General features: G+C 51.0%; 1 protein-coding gene across 9 annotated transcripts in view; it reads right to left on the bottom strand.

Annotated features, from left to right (window-relative positions):
• Positions 1–1,933: 1,933 nt before the first annotated feature.
• CLASP1 (cytoplasmic linker associated protein 1) overlaps positions 1,934–24,636 on the bottom strand; it is a 264,431-nt gene continuing 241,728 nt past the window's right edge. For all 9 annotated transcript variants that reach the window (XM_068545282.1, XM_068545273.1, XM_068545280.1 and 6 more), the window contains 3 exons: positions 19,278–19,484; positions 17,875–17,991; positions 1,934–4,787 (listed from right to left, as the gene is read on the bottom strand). In XM_068545282.1, coding sequence (XP_068401383.1) covers positions 4,701–4,787; positions 17,875–17,991; positions 19,278–19,484 — 411 coding nt within the window. In that variant the 3' untranslated portion in view covers positions 1,934–4,700. The remainder of the gene's footprint in view (positions 4,788–17,874; positions 17,992–19,277; positions 19,485–24,636) is intronic.

Raw genomic sequence — 24,636 nt, forward strand, 5'->3', positions numbered from 1 at the left:
TGGCAGGGATGGTCTGGCTGAGGTTCCCGAAGCCCAGCGCTGTTTCCTATAACAGTTTGCTTCAAGCAGCATCCCGAAGCTGAGGGCCAAACCGCCTGTCGTGCTTTACGTGGAGTGTTCTACGATGGTTCTCCAACGGCGCAGCCTGTCAGCATCAGCAGCACCCGGGAACTGGTTAGAAATGCCCATCCCCAGGCCACACCCCAGCCCTACAGAATCAGCAACACCAGGGCGAGACTCCGCCTTCCGCTTCACCAGCTCCCCAGGGGATTCTGAGGTGCCCCCTGGAAAGTCAGGCAGGATGTGTGAAGCGTGGGGAGGATCCTGGGGTCTGGCCCCGAGTCCCTTCACCCCCATCTAGCTGGTGCTCTGCCCGGCTCTCAACTTCCCCACCTGGAAAGCGGACATGAGGGCAAGTTCCTCACCTGTATCTCAGGATTGGTGTGAAAATCAGAAAGCTGCCACGGGGCTTCCCTGGTGATGCAGTGGTTAAGAATCCGCCTGTCAATGCAGGGAACACGGGTTGGAGCCCTGGTCCAGGAAGATCCCACGTGCTGCGGAGCAACTAAGCCCGTGGGCTACAACTGAGCCTGCGCTCTAGAGCCCGCGAGCCACAACTACTGAGCCCGTGCGCCTAGAGCCCGAGCTCCGCAACAAGAGAAGCCACCGCAGTGAGAAGCCCGCACAGCGCAACCAACAGTAGCCCCCGCTCGCCGCAACTAGAGAAAGACCGCGTGCAGCAGCGAAGACCCAACGCACCCAAAGATAAAAGTTAATTAAAAAAAAAAAAAACTGCCACGGATGAGAGTACTTCAGAAGTCTAAGTGTCTCGCCCATGACGCTATTTAATGCTGCCTGTCAGCCGCTGCCCCTCCTCCCCACCCCCTCCCCTCATGACCCAAGAACGTCAAGAGCAGTGGTCTGTAGGCAGTTTTCACCTTGGAACCCCTGCACAGCTGCAGGGAGTCCTGCAACCTTTACAACTGAGTGCAAAACTGTGAGTGGAAAGGGGCGCCTTCCGGAGAGAAGACCGTTCAGATCCCCCGGAGTCAAGCCTCGCTGCTTGTGGTGGGCATCTCCCCCTCCCCCCGCAAAACACACACACACAGCCATCAGCAGGGGCTTCCTGGCCGCCCTGGGATAAGGAGGACGGTGGCGGCAGGAGGTAGAGACCCCAGTAGAGAGAGTGCACCGCCAGCCCCGCCTGAGCGCGGCACATCCACGGGGGCTTCCGCGTCTGCTCCGGAGTAACGGGCGGACCGCGCGCCAGGCCCGGAGGAGGGGTGGGGTGGTGACAGCCTCGCACGCGTGTGTCTCCCTCACCCACAGCAGGAGGCAGGGCCGCGGCTTCACCTACATCACCCGCGGCCCCTCCCAGCACCTCCACGAGGTCCGTCTCACTCCGGTTTCTCCGTGAGAACACTGGCCCGAGGGGGTGAGGGGGGAAGCCAGGATTTGAACCCAGCCTCTGAGATCACGCCGAGCTCACATGTCAAACGGGCAGGAGGCGGTGGGCCACGGGGGAAAGGGGCTCAAGGTCACCAGGCAGGGATACTGAGATGCCTCACGGAACGCGACGGAAGAGTCAAAATCGTTCCGAAAGCAAAAGTAAGGCTCCAAAGAGACGGCCCAGCGCCCCTGGGGGCCGTGCACGGGTTCCTTGCAGACCAGCTCCACGGCTTGGCTCGCCAGGCCCTTCCCCTTCCCCCAGGCTCCATCCTGACACCCGCCTGATCTGGGCCCTGGGCCCCCTGCAATCCAACCTGACCTCACAAGCGCCTCCATGTAGCCCCGCGATCCTTCAGAAACGTAGCCTCGTTCTGCCATCAGAGAGACGGGATAAGCTACCTACAAGGCACCGTGACCAAAAAAAAAAACACAACAAAAAACCACTCGGACGCCGGAAACTGAATTAAGTCTCATTTATTCTAGAGCAAACTCAAAAGGGTTTTTTTTCTTGTTTTCTTTTTTAGCAAATCCTAGCACATTATTAACAACAACAAAAAATCTGTACATTTGCCATGATACACTTGAAAGTGAAACAAATAAGATATAAATACAGATATGGATGTAACATGAAAAAGCCCAAAAAAACCAAAAACCAAAACCAAAAACCCAACCTGGGGGTGTGGGGACCATGCGTGTGAACAGTGCTGACAAAACTATTTTTGGTGGCTGATATTTTTCAGAGCAGTTTTTTCATCTCCAAATATCATGGTTAGCAAAGTCCTGGTGGGATTCTACAAAGTTCTTATTTGATGTTCTTTAACGTGTAATATTATGCTTGATAAATTAAGGGTGGTGGGGCAAGAAAAAGATTCAGGAGACGGATCAGGTGCAGCTGCATGACTGAGAAGCTAGTGGGGCCGTGGCGGGCGGCCCGTGGCTGCAGTGGCCCCAGGAAGGCCGCGCGCCTCCCCCTGGGCCTCAGCAGCGAGAGGGGAAGCGGGAGCCCGGCGATCTGGCCCCGGCGGTGGCGTCGGGGCTTTTCGGGGCCCTGGACAGTCAGGCCAACGGGGGAGGCGGACCGAGTCTCGGGTGCTCTGCTCGCCTGTGTTCTGCCGTTTCATCCAAACAGGACGCCTGCAGGGAGGCGGCCAGGCAGGGCAGCTGCAGCTGTCGGTCGGGAGCGCGCGGCTCCCGCTGGGTCGGGACATCAAGGCTGGGCAAGTGACATTCAAGGCTAGCCCTCTGTGAGCGCCAGGAGGACGCGCGCGGCCACGTTCAAGGTCCTTCCCGAGTGCGGGCGGGGCTGCGGCCACCCGGGCGTCCACGAGCTGAAGGAGAGAGGCCTTTCCACACGCTCTCGCCAGGAAGGACTCGGAAATAACCTGGCGGAACACAGGCGCTGCCCCAGAGGGGTCATCAGACGCTGACGATGGCAGAGGGCAAGAAAGCGACCCCGCGAGTGACGTAAGAACAAACAGCAATGGACGTAAGGCCTGCTCCTGCTAGGTTCCGAGCCGAAAAGAAGCCAATAACGTTCCACCACGGAAAGCGCGCCCCCGAAGTTCCCTCAACGGCGGCAGCGCGGGCCCTCCCGCACGTGCAGGATACCCGCTACGCGCACGCACGCACGCACAAAGCGCACACGCGCACGCAGTGAAGGCACCCCGGCCTCGCTGCTCCCGGACCTCCGTTTTCAGAGCCTATTTCCGCATAAAGTATCTGAAGTCGATTCTGAATGAAAACAAGCTACGTGCGGGGCTGTGCAGCTCAGGGGTGAGAGCCGCACAGCCTGGCAGCTGCGGGGACTGGGCGCCAGAGCAGCAAACACCTCGTTAACAATATGGAAAAGTCAGTTCCGTTTACAGGGGCTACGGTGGCATCTAAGAGACGACAGCCGCCTTCCTGACTGCATTGAGCTTCCATTTGGCTTGAAGCCTCTTACTCCAAACTTTAACCAGAGTCCTGATCTTGAGTTGCTTTCACTGAAGCAGTGAAACCCTCAAGAAGAAATTTTAAAGGGGTAAGTTTCTCACTGAAGAATTTGACTCTAAACCTGTGTTTCCAATCCTGTTTTTCTGCGATCCGCCACACACCACAGTTACTTTTTCCTTAAAACCATGATTCTCTCAACAGAGGATAAAGCAAGTACTTCAGTCCATAAAATTAAAAAAAAAAAAAAAAAAAAAAAAAAGATCCTGATACCTGGTCTCTCTAGATTTTTCTTTGATCTCAATCCCAAATTAAACAGAGAATTCAAAACTGAGATGGCAGGGCTGCCATTTACCAGACTAACCGAGAACATCTTAGAATCGAGCCGCTCAGGCGCGGGTTGGGGAAGGGAAGCGAGGGGGCCCTAAATCTGCACCACCAGGGGCCAGGGTCACGGGGGAAGCGCTGTTAAATAGTGTTTCCCAGGATCTCGGCAGTAAAACGAGCAGCTTCTCCGGTATCTTCGACGCAGCACGAAGGGCCATTTCAAGCACACGCTAACCAAGGCTGTCGATTTACCCTGATTTTTGTGTTTGGGTTTCACCTCTAAGAAGTCTCTCGAGTGGCAGCTCTGGGGCAGGGGCGGCACCGGTGGGGTTGCTCAGAGGGGCAGGAGCCCGTCCTGGAAGGAGACCGCGCAGGGCGTCAGCCTCCAGTCCGGAGACGGTGAGCACGATACCACGTGTTCGTTAAAAGGCCATCTTCAGGCTTTTCTCCCACTTCTTGCCAAGACTTGACTCATATTCTTAGTAGGTCTCAAAACACAACTCACAACGTACAGACCCTTTCATGGTGTCAGTTGTGGAAGGCGTGGGGCTTTGCCCCACACGGGCCACGTCCAGAAGCAAGGAGGCCGAGATGAAAGAGAAACACAACTTAACCCAACCTCCTCCAATCTTATTAACTGAAGAGAAAATGCTACTTTCTACCAGGTATCGGCTAGAGAGCTCTGATTTTTGAAAACTGCACCCCCCACACACGGTTTTGCGACCTCAGCAGGCTGGACGAGACGGTTTAAGTGTGGCTCTTCTTTTCTTACTCCTTTTGTTTTGTTTTGTAGGAAGATGCAATGCAGGCCTTGCTTCCTTTACATTCAATACCAGTATGATTCTACACAAAAGCTGGAAGGGATCAAAATACTGATTGTAATAAATATCTGCGGGCCTCCTGGTCCTGACTGGGGCAGCCGATGGCGGGGAGGGGGAGTTCTCTGAGAGGCACCACCGATGGCTTCCAGGGCTACGCGGGGCTCTGGCGCCGCGTTAGCTGTGCGTGGAGACGTCGGATGAGGAACTGCTGTTGCTGTTCGTGGTCTGCGCCCTCTTTATGTATAAGTTGAGCAGCTTCATCTGCAAGGAGAAGATACAGACGGGTGAGCAGGAGGAAGAAATCAGAGAGCGGGAAAGAACACCCAGATGCCAACAGAACAGCACGTCCCTTAGTGGAGAAATTCACTGCACAGACAAGAGTTACTGAGTGCCCGCCACTGGTCCAAGCCATCTGCCCGGGGCCAGGGCCACCGCGACTGGGAGCTCAGACTAGAGGAGGGGGCGCGAGGGGTTATCACGATAAGAGGGAAATGTGTTACCACGAGGTGGGCCTCAGGGCTGCAGATCCACACGCTTCAGGGGCGAGGCAGCCACTGGCTCCACCCAAGCCCGCGGGAAGAGAGGGTGCAAGCCACACTCCGTCGGCATGACGAAGCCAGCCAAGGTCAGAGGTCAAGTCTTCTAACCCTCACACGTGTGCAGAAGCTGCCCCTTCCCCGTCGCACACCTCCCGAGGCGCGTGGAATCCGAGGCCGCCCCCATCTGCCCCCCTGGCCTTCCCGCACCCCCGCCCCGCCCACTGTGGCTCGGCACAGGCACCTCCTGCTGCAGGCAGCAGTGGGCTGGATCTTTCCAGCAAGACTCAAGCTTCCCTGAGGCCGGATGCTGCGTCACTGAACAACGTGCCCTCAGTCAGGCACAGTGCTGCAGGGCGAGAGGGCTTCCAAGCCTGACATCTCATTTGGTTCTAACTCAAGCCCCTTAGACCCTCAAAATACCTAAAGCACCAGGTAACACGGTAGGTTCTTAAGTATTTGCTGAATGCCGCTAACTTCATATGTTGATAGTGTGCCTGAACACGTTAAGAATGAAAAGAAACAGGTATTTGTAGAAGCAGAGTGCCCATAAAAAATCTACGCAACACACAACTGGTAAGATTAAGGGAATATTTACTATCCACGGCTCTTTAGCTGCTGTCTCTGAACAGGCTGTGAGGCCAAGTATAAGCCTGCCTAGGGAGGAGCGCCTGGTCCCCGGGGAGCCCACGAAGAGACGCTCCGAGCGGAGCGTGTGGCACAGGAGAAGGCGGGGCCCTCGGATGACGGGCGGGAACAGGACCAGCAACCAGCAGAGCCCCCGCGAGGCAGTGTCTCCCTGACCCCCAGCAAGGCGCGCTCCGTCACATGGCCGTGGAGCCCGGGACGCGCAGCTGGCGGAGGGCTCTGCCCGAGCGTCTTCACGCAGCAGCCCACCGGGGGGTCCCCCCCAGATCGGGACCTGTAACGCCTCTTACTCTTTCCAGCTGCAGGGAGTGTGTCGGGAACTTAACGCTACGTATCCCAGTCTGTTTTTCATCCCACACCTTTCAAACTCTGAAACCTTTCAATAGAACAGTCAGTGTGGTGATCAAAGTGCCATCATTGGACCTCCCTGGTGGCGCAGTGGTTAAGAATCCGCCTGCCAATGCAGGGGCACGGGTTCAGTCCCTGGCCCGGGAAGATCCCACATGCCGCGGAGCAACTGAGCCCATGCGCCACAACTACTGAGCCCGCGTGCCACAACTACTGAAGCCCACGCACCTAGAGCCCACGCTCTGCAACGAGAAGCCACCACAATGAGAAGCCCGCGTGCAACAACGAAGACCCAACGCAGCCAAAAATAAAGTAAATAAATTTATTAAAAAGAAAAACAAAACCCAAAGTGCCATCATTTTACACAAGGTTCCTAATGCTCTAAGGCTCAGGAGGATACGACCAGGGCCAACCAGGTGCAAGGGAAGCCGTGGTACATTCTTCAAAGCACTGGCCTGAGGCTCAACAGGTCCAGCAGAATTCTAGGACCAACTCCGACACTAACTAGTTCTGCGACCTCAGGCAAACATTTCTTGAGCCTCGACTTCCCCACGTGCAAAATGCAGAGCAGTGACACTTGCAAGGTGTTTCCTGCGGCTCCCTGCTCGGACAACGTGTCCTCTGAGCACCCCACTCCTACTCCTACCTGAGCTGTTCACACTGTTCCTCCCTGCAGTCCACTCCTTCCCTCCCTGTGCAGCTCCCCGATCCTGCCAAGCCCAGCCCAATCTAGTCCCACTTCCTCCAGGCCCCTGACCCAGCAATCAGAGCCCGTCCCACCGTGTCCACTGGTCACTCCTGGGCAGCTGTACAAGTTTCCTCATGTGTCAGTCCTGTCAGGGCAGGACGAGTTCTTGCTCTTCCCATGTGCCTTAGCATAGTGTGCTGAAGACAGCAGGTTCCTAACATGTACTTGTTGAATCAAAGAGTTTTTTTTTTTTTAATACATCTTATTGGAGTATAATTGCTTTACAATGCTATGTTAGTTTCTGCTGTACACCAAAGTGAATCAGCCATATGCATACATATGTCCCCATATCCCCTCCCTCTTGAGCCTCCCTCCCACCCTCCCCAATCCCACCCCTCTAGGTCATCGCAAAGCACTGAGCTGATCTCCCTGTGCTATGCTGCTGCTTCCCACTAGAGTTTTTAAAGAAGAAAAAAGTGACCTAGAAAACAGGATAGTTATATTTCTATGAAAGCCTGGTTAAAAATGAGCTGCTAAACATTGCTAATAGTTATTTACAACTCAGAACCCCTATTGTATCTACCTAGTCAAGTCTAGAACATAATTGCAAGTACAAGGAAAAGATGACGGTAGCAGAGTGAATGATGTGTATATGTTCAACGGTTTACAAGCTTTACACTGATTATCACATTTGGGCCTCAAAACAATCCTTTGAGGTAGGCAGAACAGGTTCTCCTATTTTACAAATGAAAAGGCCAGGGTTCAGAAAGCTTGCTCAATGGGCTGGTATAAATTCAAATTAGAGGATTATAACTTTAGGATGTCAAATGTAATCCACAAAGAAAACAGGTATAGAATATACACAAAAGGAAATGAGAAGGGAATTAAAACGTTTCAGTACAAAAAGCAAACAAACATAAAACAGTAGTGTAGAAAATGAGGGACAAAAAAGCTGTAAGGCACGTAGAAAACAAATACCAAGATGACAGAAATCTCTTCCTTATCAGTAATTGCTTTAAACGTGAATGAGTTAAATTCTCCAATCAAAAGACAGAGATTGGCAAAATGGATAAAAAGAAAACCATGATTCAACTATATGTTGTCTACTAGAGACTCACTTTAGATCCAAAGACACAAATAGGTTGAAAGTGAAAGAATGGAAAAGGATATTCCATGCAAACAGTAACCAAGAGTACGGGGTAGCTACACTAATATCAGACAAAATACAGTTTAAATCAAAAAAGGTTACAAGAAACAGGTGGACATTACACAATAAAAGAGCAATACAGCAAGAAAATTTAATATTTATAATTACACATCTAAGAACATGCCATCAAAATATATGAAGCAAAAACTGACAGCATGGAAGGGAGAAATAGTTTTGTAGTAATAGTTGGGAGACTTCAATATTCCACTCTAGAGGACTTGAACAACACAATAAATCAACTAGATCTAAAAGACATATGCAAAACACTCTACCCAAGAATACACATTCTTCTCAAGTGCACATGAGACCTTCCCAAGATAGACCATATGTTAGGCCACAGATTAAGCCTCGATACATTTTAAAAGATAAATATGATACAAAGTACCTTTTCTGACCACAACAGATGAACTCAGAAATCAGTAACAGAAAGAAAACTGAAAAATCCACAAATTTGTGGAAATTGAACAGCACACTCTTAAACAACCAATGGGTTAAAGAAGAAATCACAAAGGAAATAGGAAAATATCTTGAGACAGATGAAAATGAAAACACAACATACCAAAACTTATGGGATGCAGCAAAAGCAGTGCAAAGAGAGAAATTCATAGCTGTTTAAAAAAGAAGGAAGATTTGTATCAACAATCTAACTTTATATATCTTAACGAACTAGAAAAAGAATAATAAATTAAACCCCAAGCTAGCAGAAGGAAGAAGATAATAAAGATTAGAGCAGAGATAAATGAAACAAACAAAAAATAGAGGTAACAAAATCAAAACTTGGTTCTTTGAAAAAAAATCAACAAAATTGACAAACCTTTAGCTAAGTTAACTAACAAAAAAAGAGAGAAGACTCAAATTGTTAAAATCAGAAACAAACGTGGGGACATTATGACTGATTCTACAGAAATCCAAAAGATCATGAGAATACTATGAGTAATTGTACACCAACAAATTAGGTAACTTAGATGAAATGGACAAACTCCTAGAAACACAAAACCTACCAAGAAGAAAAGAGAAACCTGAACAGACCCATAACTAGTAAAGAGATTGAATCAGTAATCAAAAATCTGACAATGAAAAGCCCCTGACCAGGTGGCTTCATTGGTGAATTCTACCAACATTTAGAGAACTAACACAATCCTTCTCAATTTTTTCTAGAAAACTGAAGAGGAAGGAACACTTCTGAATTCATGCTATGAGGTCAGCATTCTCCTGATATCAAAGCCAGATGAAGACATAACAAGAAAACTACAGATCAATAGCCCTTATGAACACTGATGCAAAACTCCTCAAGAAAAGACTGGCAAGCCAGATTCAACAGCACATTAAGAGGCTTTAATACCATGACCAAGTGGGATTTATTCCTGAAATGCAAGGATGGTTCAACATACAAAAATTGATAAATATAATACACCACATTAACAGAATGAAGGCGAAAGCAAAAACAAACAAAAAAAACCCCAGGGACTTCCCTGGTGGCGCAGTGGTTAAGAATCCGCCTGCCAATGCAAGGGACACGGGTTTGAGCCCTGGTCCGGGAAGATCCCACGTGCCTCGGAGCAACTAAGCCCACGTGCCACAACTACTGAGCCTGTGCTCTAGAGCCCGCGAGCCACAACTACTGAAGCCCGTGTGCCACAACTACTGGGCCTGTGTGCCACGACTGCTGAAGCCCGCGTGCCTAGAGCCCACGCTCCGCAACAAGAGAAGCCACCGCAATGAGAAGCCCGTGCACCGCAACGAAGAGCAGCCCCCGCTCGCTGCAACTAGAGAAAGCCCGCGTGCAGCAACGAAGACCCAACGTAGCCAAAAATAAATAAATAAATAAAAATTAAAAAACAAACAAACAAAAACCAAAGGATCATCTCAATTGATGCAGAAAAAGTATTTGGCAAAATTCAATATCTTTTCATGATGAAAATACCAAACGAACTAGGAATAGAAGAAAAGTATAGGCATACTTTGTTTTATTGTGCTTCACTTCAATATACTTCACAGATACTGTGTTTTTTTCCCCAAATTGACGAAGGTTTGTGAACACCCTGCATCAAAAGCAAGTCCATCAGTGCCACTTTCCAACAGCATGGCTCCCTTCATGTCACTGTCCCATTTTGGTAATTCTCACAATTATTTCAGACTTTTTCATTACTATTATACTTCTTATGGTGATTTGTGGTCAGTGTTCTTTGATGTTATGACTACAGTTGTTTGGGGTGCCACGAACCACGCCCGTATGTAAAGACAGCAAATGTCATCCACAGATGTGTGTGTTCTGACTGCGCGAGAGACCCACCGTTCCCGGGTCTCTCTCCCTGTACTTGCACCTCCCTAGTCGCTGAGACACAACAATGTTGAAATTAGGCCAGTTAATAACCCTACAGTGGCCTGAAGTGTTCAAGTGAAAGAGCTGCACTTCTCTCACTCTAAATCAAAAGCTAGAAATGCTTAAGCGTAGTGAGGAAGGCATGTTGAAAGCTGAGACAGGCCAAGAGCTAGGCCTCTTGTGCCACGGTTAGCCAAGCTGTGAATGCAAAGGAAAAGTTCTTGAAAGAAACTGGAAGTGCTGCTCCAGTGAACACACGAATGATAAGAAAGCAAAATAGCCTTACTGCTGATATGGAGAAAGTTTTAGTGGTCTGTACAGAAGATCAAACCAGCCACAACATTCCCTGAAGCCCAAACCTATTACAGACCAAGGGCCTAACTCTCTTCCATTCTAGGAAGGCTGAGAGAGATGAGGAAGCTGCAGGAAAAAAGTCTGATGCTGGCAGACGTTGGTTCATGAGGTTTAAGGAAAGAAGCCGCCTGCATAACATAAAAGTGCCAGGCGAAGCAGCAAGTGCTGATGTAGAAGCTGCAGCAAGTTACCCAGAGGATCTGGCTAAGATAGTTAATGAAGGTGGCTACACTAAACAACAGATTTTCAATGTAGGCAAAACAGCCTTATAATGGAAGAAGACGCCATCTAGGACTTTCAGAGCCAGAGAGGAGAAGCCAATGCCTGGCTTCAAAGCTTCAAAGGACAGACTGACTCTCGTTAGGAGCTAATGCAGCTGGTGACTTTAAGTTCATCTGCCATTCTGAAAATCCCAGGGCCCTTAAGAATTATGCTCAACCTACTCTGCCTGTGCTCTGTAAATGCAACAACAAAGCCTGGACGACAGCACAGGTTTACAACATGATTGAGTATTTTAAGCCCACTGTTGAGACCTACAGCTCAGAAAAAAAGATTCCTTTCAAAACATTACTGTTTATTGACAGGGTATCTGGTCACCCAAGAGCTCTGATGAAGATGTACAACAAGATTAATGTTGTTTTCATGCCTGCTAACACAACACCCATTCTGCAGCCCACGGATCAAGGATAATTCTGACTTTCAAGTCTTACTATTTAAGAAATACATTTCGTAAGGTGATCGCTGCCATAGTGCTTCCTCTGATGACTCTGGGCAAAGTCAACTGTAAACCTCCTGGAAAGGATTCAGCACCCTAGGTGCCATGAAGAACATTTCTGATTCACAGGAACAGGCCAAAATACCAACATCAACAGGAGTTTGGAAGAAGTTGATTCCAACCCTCCTGGACGCCTTTGAGGGGTTCAAGAGTTCAGGCGAGGAGGGAACTGCAGATGTGGTGGAAACAGCAGGAGAACTAGAATTATAAGTGGAGCCTGAAGATGGGACTGAATTGATGAAATCTCATGATAAAACATTAGTGCATGTGGAGTTGCTTCTTACAGATGAGCAAAGAAAGTGGTTTCTTTTTTTTTTTTCTTTCAAAGCAAAATTAATTTTAATGAGTTTTAAAAAAATGAAATACAAACCATGAAATACCTCTCTAAAGGAATGGGGAGGGTGTCACGAAATCCAAGAAACAGGGAATTGTATCTTCAGAATCCTTGGGAAATTCTGGCTGCCTGATGACTCTGGGGAAGTTGCCTGACTCTGGAAGAGGCAAAGGTTTTGTTTGTTTGTTTGTTTTTGGTAGAGGAGTTGGTGAAATACTTTAAACTGTTCTGCACTCATCTCCAAAGTCTGCATTTTACATCTTGTCCAGAAATTCAGTCTTAGTTTGTAACGGCATATATGTGTAAAGGTGCTTTTAACAACAGGAATGTTTAGTGTGGTGTAGAAAGTCTTTGAGCCAAATCCTGCCTTCAGTGTGCACTAAGTTTCCATTAAAGGAGAGTGGCAACTGAGCTTGTAGAGCTGAGGGTAAAAATTTGAATTCTGCTGTAGATCAGAGTATTAGGAGCTGGGATATTGAATTTCACTTTCCCCCATGCTGACATTGACTTTCCTCTGGAGAATCACCAACTAGTGAGATCTAGTTCAGTTGCACGATTTCTTAATTTTTTCTCCACTAACCCAAATCCAGAGATACAAATCCGGAGCTTAGGGGGATCTCATGTGAAAGTGGTTTCTTGAGACGGAATCTACTCCTGGTGAAGATACTGCGAAGACCGGTGAAATGACAACCAAGGATTTAGAATATTACACAGACTTACCTGATAAAGCAGTGGCAGGTTCGAAAGGATTGACTCCGATTTTGAAAGAAATTCTACTGTGGGTAAAATGCTATCAAACAGCATTGCTGCAACAGAGAAATTGTGAAGAGTCGATCGATTCGGCAAACTTCACCGTTGTCGTATTTTAGGAAACTGCTGCGGCCACCTTCACCTTCAGCAGCCACTGCCCTCATCAGTCAACAGCATCAACACTGAGGCCAGACCCTCCACCAGCAAAAAGATTATGACTTGCTGAAGGCTCAGATGATGGCTAGCATTATTTAGCAATAACTTTTTTTTAATTAAGGTAGGTATATTGACTTTTTTTAGACATAATGCTATTGCACACTTAATAGACTACAGTATAGTAAAGACATAACTTTTATACGTACTGGGAAACCAAAAAATTTGTGTGACTTGTTTCATTGCGATATTCGCTTTACTGCAGTGATCTGGACCCGAATCCGCACTCTCTCCGAGGCTGCCTGTATCTCAACATATCAAAAGCTAGATATGAAAAGCACACTGTGAACATTATGCTCAACGGTAAAAGACTGAAAACTTTTCCTTTAAGATGAGGAACAAGGATGCCTACTTTCACCATTTCTATTGATATAGTACTGTAAGTTCCAGCCAGAGCAATTAGGCAGGAAAAGAAAAAAAAAAACAGGCATCCACGTTGGAAAGGAAGAAGCAAGATTACCTTTGTTCATAGACGACATACAGTTTACCCTTGAGCAACACAGGTTTGAACTGTGCAGGTCCACTTATACAGGGATTTTTTTCAACACACACAGCACTACAACATCTGCGGTCAGTTGGCTACACAGAAGTGGAACCACAGGTACGGGACTTGAGCATCTGCAGAGTTTGTTATCTATGGAAATCCCAGTGGATACCAAGGGACGACTGTGATCTCACAGGTATAAAATCCTAAAGATTCTACAAAAAAACATTAAGACTAATAAAAGAATTCAGCAAAGTAGCAGAATACAAAATCAGTGAGCAAAATTCAACTGCATTTCTATACACTAAAAAAGAAAAATCCGGGCTTCCCTGGTGGCGCAGTGGTTAAGGATCCGCCTGCCAATGCAGGGGACATGGGTTCGATCCCTGGTCTGGGAAGGTCCCACATGCCGTGGAGCAACTAAGCCGGTGCGCCACAACTACTGAGCCAGCACTCTAGAGCCCGTGCTCCGCAACAAGTGAAGGCACTGCAATGAGAAGCCCGCGCACCCGCAACAAAGAGTAACCCCCGCTCGCTGCAACTAGAGAAAGCCCGCGTGCTGCAACGAAGACCCAACGCAGCCAATAAATAAATAAATAAAATTTTTTTTTTAAAAAAAGAAAAATCCAAAAAGGAAGTTAAGAAAACAACTCCATTTACAATAGCATCAAAAAGAATAACATACTTAGGAATTAACTTAACCAAGGAAGTAAAGAATTGGACAATAAAACTACAAAATGTTACTGAAAGGAATTAAAAACACAAAAAGACATCCCATGTGGTGTACAACATGGTAACTATAGTAAATAATACTGTATTGTATATTTGAAGGTCACTGACAGAGTAGATCTTAAAATTTCTCATCACAAGAAATAAATTGTGCAGCTGTGTGTGATGACAGATGTTACCTAGACTTACCGTGGTGATCATTTTGCAGTATAAATAAATATCAAATCATTACGTTGTACACCTGAAACTAATGTAATTTCATGTTTATTATATCTCAATTTAAAAAACTAAAAACAAACAACAACTCATCACAGTATGGAGGTTAAAAAAAAAAAAAAAAAAAGACATCCCGTGTTCATGGATTGGAAGTCAATACTGTTAGGATGTCAATACTACCCAAAGCTATCTATAGATTCACTGAAACCCCTATCAAAATTCCAATGAGGTTCTCTGAAGAAACAGAAGGTCTTTTCAACAAATGGTATTGGAAAAACTGAATATCCACACACAAAAGAATGAAGTTGGACCCTTACCTAATACCATACACAAAAATTAACTCAAAATGGATCAGAGACCTGCATTAAAAGCTAAAATTTTAGAACTGTTAGAAGAAAACACAGGGCAAAAGCTTCACAACGTTGGGTTTGGCAATGGTTATCGAATATGACACCAAAAGCACAGGCAAAAAAAATAATAGACAAATTGAATTTCACGAAAATTAAAAAATTTTGTGCATCAAAGGTCAAGGGATTAATACCCAGAATATAGAGAGAACTTCTATAACTCAACAATAACAAAAAACCAAACAACATAATTCAAAAATGGGCAAAGGACTTGAATAGACATTTCCCTGAAGAAGATATACAACTGGCCGACAAGCATATGAAAAGATGCTCAACATCACCAATCATTAGGGAGATGCAAATCAAAACTACAATGAGATATCGCCTCACACCACCATGAGGATGGCTACTATCAAAAAAGAAGAGAAAATAACCAGTGCTGGCGAGGATGTGGAGAAACTGAAACCCTTGTGCGTTGGTGGTGGGAATGTGAAATGGTGCAGCTGCTGTGGCAAACAGTTTGGTAGTTATCATATGATCCTGCAACTCCACTCCTGGATATATACCCAAGAGAATTGAAAGTGGGGTCTCAAAGAGGTATCTGTACCACCATGTTCATAGCAGCATTACTCGTAATAGCCAACAAGTGGAAAGAGCCCACAAGGCCATTACCAAGAAATGGATAAGCAAAATGCTGCATGTACATTCAATGAACTGTTATTTAGCCTTAAAAAGAAGGGAAGGGGCTTCCCTGGTGGTTAAGAACCCGCCTGCCAATGCAGGGGACACGGGTTCGAGCCCTGGTCCAGGAAGATCCCACATGCCGCGGAGCAACTGAGCCCGTGCGCCACAACTACTGAGCCCGCGCTCTAGAGCCCGTGAGCCACAACTACTGAGCCCACGTGCCACAACTACTGAAGCCCGTGTGCCTGGAGCCCGTGCTCCGCAACAAGAGAAGCCACCGCAATGAGAAGCCCGCGCACCACAACCAAGAGTAGCCCCCGCTCTCCGCAACCAGAGAAAGCCCGCGTGCAGCAATGAAGACCCAACGCAGCCAAAAATAAATAAATAAACAGGAAATTCTGACACCTGCTACAACACGGGTGAACCTAGAGAACATTATGCTCAGTGAAATAAGCCCGTCACGAACAGACAGATACTCTATGATTCCACTTATGAGTATTTTACACTCACAGAGACAGAAAGTAGAATGGTGGTTGCCAGGGGCCGGGGGGAAGGGGAATATTATTTAACGGATTTCAGTTTTCCAAGGTGCTAAGAGCTCAGGAGGTGGATGGTGGTGATGAATATGCATAATATGAATGTACTTAGTGTCTGTGAACTGTACACTTACAAATGGTTAAGACAGTAAATTTTATGTTACATGTATTTTACAGCGAGAGAGACAGAGAGAGAGAAAGAGAGAGAGAGAGAGAGAGAGAGAGGGAGCAGAAAGGAAAGGTTGCTCAAAGTCATACAGCTAGTCAGTGGGGGACAGGTTTTCTGATCCTAAAGCCAGTACTGCTGCCATGGCAACGGGACACTTCTCAAATGCACCTCACAGGTTCCTTCCCTGGCCTTGCACCGGCCTTTCTCTACAGAACCTGATGTCATTTATTAACTTCATTTAAGTAGTGGAAGGAGAGTCCGATAGGCTCGGGGACACACAGAAACTGGAAGCCACGGCTTGATTCTCTGTTTCTAACTTAGCACCATGTGCTGTCAGCTACTCATTTTGGGGGGCTGGGTGGGAGGGTGTTTGTTTTAGGAAATGTGCGCTGGAGTCTACCAGGTTCACGTTAACACACCGGAGTTCTCACCTATAAAAACTGTAACGGCCGGAAGCTCTGCGCTGCCCCAGTGGACAGGTGGGCGGCCAGCCTCCCCAGGCCCTCCGAGCCGACCGACATCATCAGCGGGGAGACGGGAACGCTGGCTCCGGTCAGGACTGGGCTCCAGACCCGAGACCGCCGCTGCAGGCGGCAGCAGGTCCACCGCAGGACAGGGAGGAGAAGACACCTGCGTTTTCTCAGCCCCTTGCTGGAGGGGGCACATGAGATGGCAGGGCGGCTCCCTTACTCACGAGAGTAGAAAGTACCAGAAAACCGAGGTCTGGCTAATATTACTTTTGGGTGAATTTCCCATTTTATGAATCTAATTCCTTTCGTGAAGACTGTCTGTGCCGTCCCCACCACTGCCAGGGACCATCCACGGCCCCCGACGGCAGCCACAGAGGGAGGGGGGCTCCCGGCCCAGCGCACCGCTTGGCACTCTCAGCTCAGGGTCCTGCAAGCCGTGGCCAGGAGGGCTGGACGGGGACCTCGGGAAGCGGAATCAGGGGACGCGGCCTCCACACCTGCCAGCCCCGCTGCTGGTTTCTGTCTGCGGGAAGAGTCAAGTGTTTCCTTCCGGACCAGCGGTTCTCCACCAGGGCTGATTCTGCCCCGAGGGGACACCTGGCCAGGTGTGGGGACATCAACTGAGGGTGGGGTGCGCTCCTGGGACCTCAGGGATGGTGCCTCCACCAGGAAGTGGCCCGAGGTGTCGGCAGTGCCGAGGGTGCGAGCCCTGCTCGGGCGAAGGCAGCAGAGCCAGCTTTGCCAGAACCCTGTGAGCGGTGGTGCTCGCCAACTGTGTCAGAGGAACAGCCCTACTGAAAAGCCACGAGCTTCACCTCTGCTGCCTTCTTGTCTAAGGAGGAAGGCCAGGCGCTGCAGCTTTGCGCTCGTGTATCTGCACCCCTGCCCAGGGCCTCTGTAACTTCATGGTGACACGTTTGCCCCGCGGCCCAGGCCCTGGCCTCTCCAGCCAGAGCTCGAGGGTGGCCACCTGCTCTCCCCTGGTGGTTCATCAGATGTGAGTTTATTTTTCAACCAACAAGCACTCCGGCCCCCAACACCTTCCGTGAGCCCATCGTCCTTTTGTCCCATTTTCTGGCCCTGAGTCTAGAAGGAATGTGAGAGGCAGCCCAGGGAATAAAAAGCCCGGCTTCCAGAGTGAGATCACTGTGGGCGCCCGGGCGGGTCACCGTCCACACCCCACAGGGACCTGGAGCCCCCCAGCCTTGTGTGAAGCCAGCAGGTAAACGTCCTTAGTGTTTCGGGGGGGGGAGAAAACAAGCTGGTTTCTAAAGAAAGTCATCTTCCTTTTTGGGATAAACTAGAAGTCCAAAGCTATCATTTCAAAAACTGGAGCGACAACGGACCGCGTTGTACCTTAGTGACTTCACTAAACGGCTGGTCACTTCGTCTTCAGAGAAACGCCTCTGGAGAATAAGGCCCAGCTAGAACGCACGTGCTGCGGAAGCCCGTGCGGAGCCCAGAGCTGCAGGGCAGCAAGCCTGCGACGCGCCAGCAGGCCCAGGTGTACGACCCGCCCGTGTAACACTATACACACCTTGCTGCCCGTGAGCTGTGCCAGGTGAGGTTTCAACTCTTCTCCGATTACGGAATAAATCGCCACTAAGCAAAACACGCTGGCCTTACGCACGCTGCTCTCGGTGTTGTCGTAACCCTGCAGTCAGAGAGGGACACAGAAAGGAAACGAGATCAAAGCTTTGCCTGACTGTCAATATTTCACCAACGTCTCCACAAATGCCCTCTCGGTTCAACCTCGATCTTGTCAGGAGCGGCCTGGATACACCTGAGCTCTGCCCGTGAACCCCGAGAGCTCTCGCCCCGGAGAGGCCACATGTAAGACTGCCAGGAGTGAGCTGCTTCCAGGGCAGGAGGCTGGAGGCCGGCGAGCTGGTCTCCTCCACACAGACCGATGCTGTACCACGAGCTGCCAGGCAGCACCAGCCAAGAGACGCCACGAGAGAACAGAACGAGAAAAGGAAATTAAGGGGAAAAATATCTGGCTTCTTTCCTGTTTCTCGCCGTGGTAAAGCAAACCTCACACACGCAAACCCCCTTCAAGAAATGAGAACCACGTCGCTCACTCTTGTGGGCAAAACTCCCCCGTCCACGGACTGCGGGGAACATCCGCCCGCCGCCAGACCTCCGCGTCCCCCTCCAGCTGGACCACAACCTGCCTGTCGGCCTCCCCCCGCCCCACACCCAGGTGGGACTGTCTGCTCTCCTCCGAGCAGCCCTCTGCACCTTTCCGCCTTTGTGTCTTTCCCTCTGCCTGGAATAAGCCAGCGCTCGGCTGTATGTGTTTAAATTTCTGAGCCCAGCACTCAGCAAACAGCAGCATTTATTAAGTGTAAAGCTGATGTCCCTCTACCCTCCCCCACTGAACTCTCTCCCTAGGGCCCAACTCTAAACCACTTCTTCTCTGGGCCCGTCTCTCTCTGACACCCCAACCCAGAGGTCAGCCCCCGCCCCGATCTCAGAAGCCCCTACCTGCACCCCCGTGGCAGCAACTCAGCAGTCGGCGCCCGCCCTCACCCACGGCCGTCTGTACGGCTGTACCAGGTCCTGGAGCGGGCTGGAGACGCCTTGAGGTAGGGTCCCAACAGTGGAAAACACCTTGTCTTCCAGAGTCTACTTAGTTCAACGCCTCATGCTTACGAGGGTTTTCAATTAATATTAGCTGGACGGATGAGAGCCAGGACCACTGTTTGATGCTGGGCTCCACGGCCCACCCTGCCCAGGGCTGGGCCCACAGCCGTGCAGTAAGGAAGGAACAACGAAGAAAGATCAAAACATGTTCACAGTAAACAAAGTTCCTTCTGTGAGCCACAGGCCTGGGCTGCCAGGGAGACCTTCCTGTGCGTTCAGCAGCGGGTGGGCCAGAAGGGGCAGAGAAGGGGCCCGGGGTCCGAGGGCTGTCCCGCCCGCCCCCCGGGGGCCCACCTGCAGCAGGCCCGGGATGATGTCCGCGAGGAGCTGCAGCAAGGACTCCTTGGCGATCCTCTCGACGACTTTGGTCTGCATCTTGATGGCGGCCAGGTTGATGGGGTAGTCGGCCGTCTGGATGATGGGGCACAGCACTTTGATGCACTGCTCTGGGTGGATGGAGCTGGCCAGCGTGGACGCGGCCTCCTCGGCAGCCCTCACCACCTGAAACACGGCCCGCACGTGGGTGAGCTCCAGCCACACCAGACAGCACGGCCGCCTGAGTTCAGAGGCCCAGGGACAGGCTCGCGTCACTCCGCGCTCGGCGGCCCCCGGCCCCGGCCCCGGCCCCGGCCCCGGCTATGCTTTCGCTCCAACAGCGTCAGCCAGGTGGGCTGGCTGTAGAGGGCAACCGTATTCCAGAAGAACCGTGTCCTACTCTCCGGCTCCTAAGAGCCTTGGAAACCTGACAGCCTGGGCGATCTTCCCCTACTGCCCTCCCCCCGCTCTGTCCGTGCTGTGTGTGTTCGCGCAATCCTGTGTGGCAGCAGCTGAGCTGAGCTGAGGGCCTGTCAGAGCGGGCCGGTCCACGCGGGCGGGCACACGAGGAGGCAAAGGCTCGGGAGGTGGCTGGTGAGGGACAGGAAGCAGGAGGCTTCTCTGGTGGCCCGCGGGGCTCCCACGGCTCCAGCCCCGCCGGCAAGCAGTCACTAGTCACCGGTCATGCTCAGGGCCTCTCACTGCACACACACACACATATACACACACACACACACACAGATATACACACACACAGATACACACACACACATACATATATACACACACACACATATACACACACATACACACACACACACATACACATACACACACACAGACACACACAGACACACAAATACATATATACACACAGACACACACATAGACACATATACACACACATATATACACACACATATATACACACATATATACACAGACACATATATACAGACATATATACACACACACATATATATACACACAGACAGACAGACAGACAGACAGACACACACACGGAAATGAGACTATTTAAAGGAAGCCCATCATGATGTTTCTCCTGCCAAGTCCGTTGCCTACGGACTGCGGTCTGTCCCACTCAGGTCTCCTGACAGCAGAGAGTCTGCTGTGCCTGCGTGACCTTTAACCTCTCACCCCGAGAAGGGCAGCGTCGGTCAGGCACATGCTCAGCCTCTTGAGAGCAGCGCCGCAGACGGACCTCCGTTCATTCCTCTACCAAAAGGAGCCTCAATTTTTAAAAATTCCACAGTGGGGATTAACAAAACACCTACTTTCACAGCTATCTGGATTAGGAAAGATGACACAGAAACGACTGCAGCTGCAGAGTCCGTGGGGCTCCGAGCCCGGCCTTGGTGGAGGAACAGCAGAGAAGTGGGGCTGGGCCGCTGAGGAGCCCCACGAGGCTCCAGGGCTTGGTCCCGGGGCCTAGGGCCCACGCCCAGGGGTCCGCCCGGTCCAATACTCACTCCAAAGGGCCACCCCGATGACCAGGCATGAGAGGAAGCGAGGCCTGTGCGGGAACACTGGGCGAGGACGCGCCCCGCCAGCCGCTGCGGGGCCCCGCCAGCTCCCTTCACTCTTCCCGAAAGTTGCTCACTTGTGCTCGTGACCTGGCCGGGCGGGTCCCCCTCACCCCAACGGAACCCCCAGGGCACCCTCATCACTGCACTCCATCGCTCTGCTGACACCGTCTCCCCACTAGACTAAGGGCTCCTTGAAGGCAAGCTCCCACGTTGGCCACCCTTCTGTCCCCATGCCCAGCAGTGTCCATCATTATGCACTAGGTGCTCAGTGTCTGTCCAACTCATTTTCCCACAGTGCGTGCGTGTGTGTGTGTGTATTTAAATGCTCATGACTGGCAAAGTCAGCTCCAGGGCACGCCTCACTGATCTGCATTTCCACGTTCCAACTAAGGAGCCGGTCCAGAAAATGAGGAGAGGAGGAAGGCACGATATCTACACAAAGGACCAACTTGGGCTTTGGGAAAAATCAGCTGTACAAGGCCCAGAGTGTCCATTCTGGGTGACACACTAGACGGCCAACAGATCTGTTCTTTGGAAAAGAGACTTGAGTTCAGTTAAGTTTTTTCCAGTGACTGGTTTGTTTGGAGAGGGATAGCGTATTGCTGAGAAGGGCTCCATCACGCAACAATTACTAGATGAAGTGTTCCTCTTCCTCCTCAGCTCAGGCATGTCCCTGAGACTGGGGTCAGTCCACGGTGGACCTGGCAGAGCCAGGCGTTTGGCGTGTGACACACGGCTAGGCAGATGGTGGAAGAGGGGGCCCATCCCTTCTCCAATCGGGTCGCGCAGTGGGACACCAATGCCCTTCTACTGTAAGAAACCACTGTTTACAGGTGTCACGACATACTGGTCAGAAAGCTGAGTGACACTAACTGACGAAACCTGGGGTCTTAGTTTTTAAACATGGAAAAAAAAAAATGAAAGGAAATACTGGATGATTTCAGAGACAATATTCAAGTTGGAAAACACTGATGTAGGGGAATTCAGGAGACCACCAGGAGGTGGGCACGGCTCAGTGGGCGGGAAGACACTGGCTTGGGAGACAGACTGGGGTTCAAGTCCCAGCAGCGCCACTTAAGTCTTGACAGGAGCAAACTAGAAACCTCCCGGCGCCCCTCAGGGAAATAAATGGCCAGGTTCACAGCGAGACTCTATCACGAGGGGTCCCTCCTCCCCCCAGCCTCCCCACGCTCTGCCTATCATCCAGGTCACAGGAGTTACCCCGCAGGGAGCTGCTGGGAAACAGACCTTCTCAGGTCTGCTGAGCTGAAACCCAAACCCAAGGAGAACTTCGTCATATAAAACTCCACGAATTCTTGAGGTCGCTTGCAGGAAGCATTTAATCAAATGTAGGTTTTCTGAAAATGCCTGAAAAGAAAATGCCAGAAGCTGCGCTTTAAGAAGGTCCGTCTGAGGCCCCCCTCTTTCACTGAGGTTAGAACAAGTTTCCCAAGACAGATGCTGTTTCTGGCAAGGCGGGTCGGTGTTCTCAACTTCCCTCTACATGCCAAGCTCCCAGCGGCTGGCCCGCTGCCTGATTCAGGGTGAACTTTAGGTTTTGCCCCTGTGTTCTGTGTAACATAAGAAGCAAAGATTGTAAGTGTAAGCAAACAGAGAGCAAAAGTAAGCACAGGCAGCAGAGAGGAAAGGAGGACAGCACTGTCTAGCAGACAAGGTGGCCAGAGGCGGCAAAGATGTTTTCCAAGGGGGCGGGGATGCTGATGAGAGCAAGGGGATCGGGCAGCCTTCTGGGCTCTCAGCTACCCCCAGTGACGAAGACTGCTCCAATTCTGCTGACTTTGCCGCAGTCTGGTAAGAAACACAGGAATTCTGCTTTTTCAAAGTTAGTGAAGTAACAGTGTCTAGCTAGGAAAAGCATAATTTCCTCATCTAACTTTTTAAAAAATGAGATCATTACTCAGAATATTGATGAATGTTTGCTTAAAGATAAGGTTTCTTTGAGAGCACAGAACCTGTCAAAATTTGGATGGCGTGTTTTAAGTTCACAGGGTTTGACTGGGCTCTGTCACCGACGCGGCAGCCTAACCGGCTGACTAAAAGCCAGCCAGCCAGCCAGCCAGGCAGCCAGAGGGTGTTCAGGAACCACGGCTCCCCATCATTTAAAAGCGAAGGGAGAGGCTGGCGCCACCTTCTGGGAAAGGCCGGGGAGGCCTCACCCACCAGGCCAGGTGCCCGGCGTGTGCCCACCAGCGTGGTGCGCCCACCGTGGGGGGGGAGGGGTGTGGGCAGCCCTGCTCTGCCTGCTGCCAGCTCGGGCGGGCGCCACCGGGGACCTGAACCCAGCACGCGAGTCCCCCATCTGCCGGGCCCGGCACCACAGGACGGGGGGAGGAAAGGAACAAGCTTCAGGGTCCAAGTTCGGGGACCCGGCTCTGCCATCAACTAGTGAGGTGAACGTGGGAGGAGTTTCTTCTACTGTCTGGGCCTCAGTTTCCCTCATCAGTAAAATGAGAGGGGATGCGAGTCAAGAATGCTTACATCAGTTTGGAGCGTGAAACCTTATCTCCCAGACCTCGTTGACGAGGACTTTCTCCTGGAAAACGCACATGTACAATTTCAGACGGCAGAGCCTGCTCGGACGGTCTCCGACCACACGGCCGTCACACCCCCCGCCCTGGAGAAGCACATTCAGGGCAACGCCATCTCGAACGCGGTAAGGCTCCGAGGTGGGAGACTTATTCTGTCCCACCCCAAGGGGTAGAATCAGGGCCGATGGGGGACAGTGCCGCGGAGTCACAGGGTGGGTGCCCAGGCGAGGGCCTTGTCCCCGCCCTGGAGGACGCCTCGGACGCCGGGCTGGCTGGCCCCTCGGAGGAGCCTGGGAGGCGGAAGGTGGGCCGCGCACAGAGCTCCTCTGCCGCGCCTCCCAAATCCATCAACTCCCGGTGTTCCCGGCCTCAAGTGTGGGAGTGGGACGGCCCCTCCAGCGGAGATACCGAGAGATTCAGCCGACGCGGGAGCCCAGAGACACAGCCCAAAGTTTATTCACCCAAATTTCGATAGCCTTCTGAGATACATTTCGAGAAATGCGGTTATGTCTGCTTCACGTAAAACTGAAAAACCTCAGCCACAATTCTACTCAGAACCGGTCTATTTCTTCACTGGAAGAGGATAAAAGCCAGTGTCTTCAGTGTTCCCAGTGCCAGCCTCCTCGCCGCCCTGACTCTGAGGCCAGCCCTGCAGGGCGGGCCTCGCAGGGCGTCCCAGGTCACCCCGGGTGCCAGCACTTCCGGCGTCCAGAGCTGCGTCCCGTCCCCAGTAGGATGACGACCCAAGTCTCCAGACTCCAGGGTTCTGACGTTAAACGAGGGCCCCTCGACTGCTTTCTGCAGACGGGTTTCCTCTCTTAGTAAGACGCTCTGAGGCTCCGGGAGCTAAAGGGCAGGCGTCACGGCTGGTCCTAGGAGGCTCGGTCCACCGGAGAGGAGGGGCCGTGTCCCCTCACCCTGAGTAACCGTGGGGCAGCGGCCGCCGCCACTCAGGGCTGGACACCGTGCCTGGCACGTCCCAACCACCCCACAGGGTGGGCGATGGCACCTCCACTTGTGGCGGGGCGGGTCCAGCCGGCCCGGCCCAGGCGTGTCCTCCCGGCCCGCGGCCCTTCCCTGGGCCTCGCTGCTTGGCTCACCGCCAGCATCCTTCCGAACGGCCCCAGACTCCCAGCGCACTTCTCTCTGGACCCCACGTGGATTCCTCTGCTTTAACGCCATCATCGAAACCGTAAGTTCCTTAGGTCTGAGCACCGCCCTGCGACCCGCCCGATAATGGAA

Source organism: Eschrichtius robustus, chromosome 5 (genome assembly GCF_028021215.1).
Source record: "Eschrichtius robustus isolate mEscRob2 chromosome 5, mEscRob2.pri, whole genome shotgun sequence".
Lineage (NCBI taxonomy): Eukaryota > Metazoa > Chordata > Mammalia > Artiodactyla > Eschrichtiidae > Eschrichtius > Eschrichtius robustus.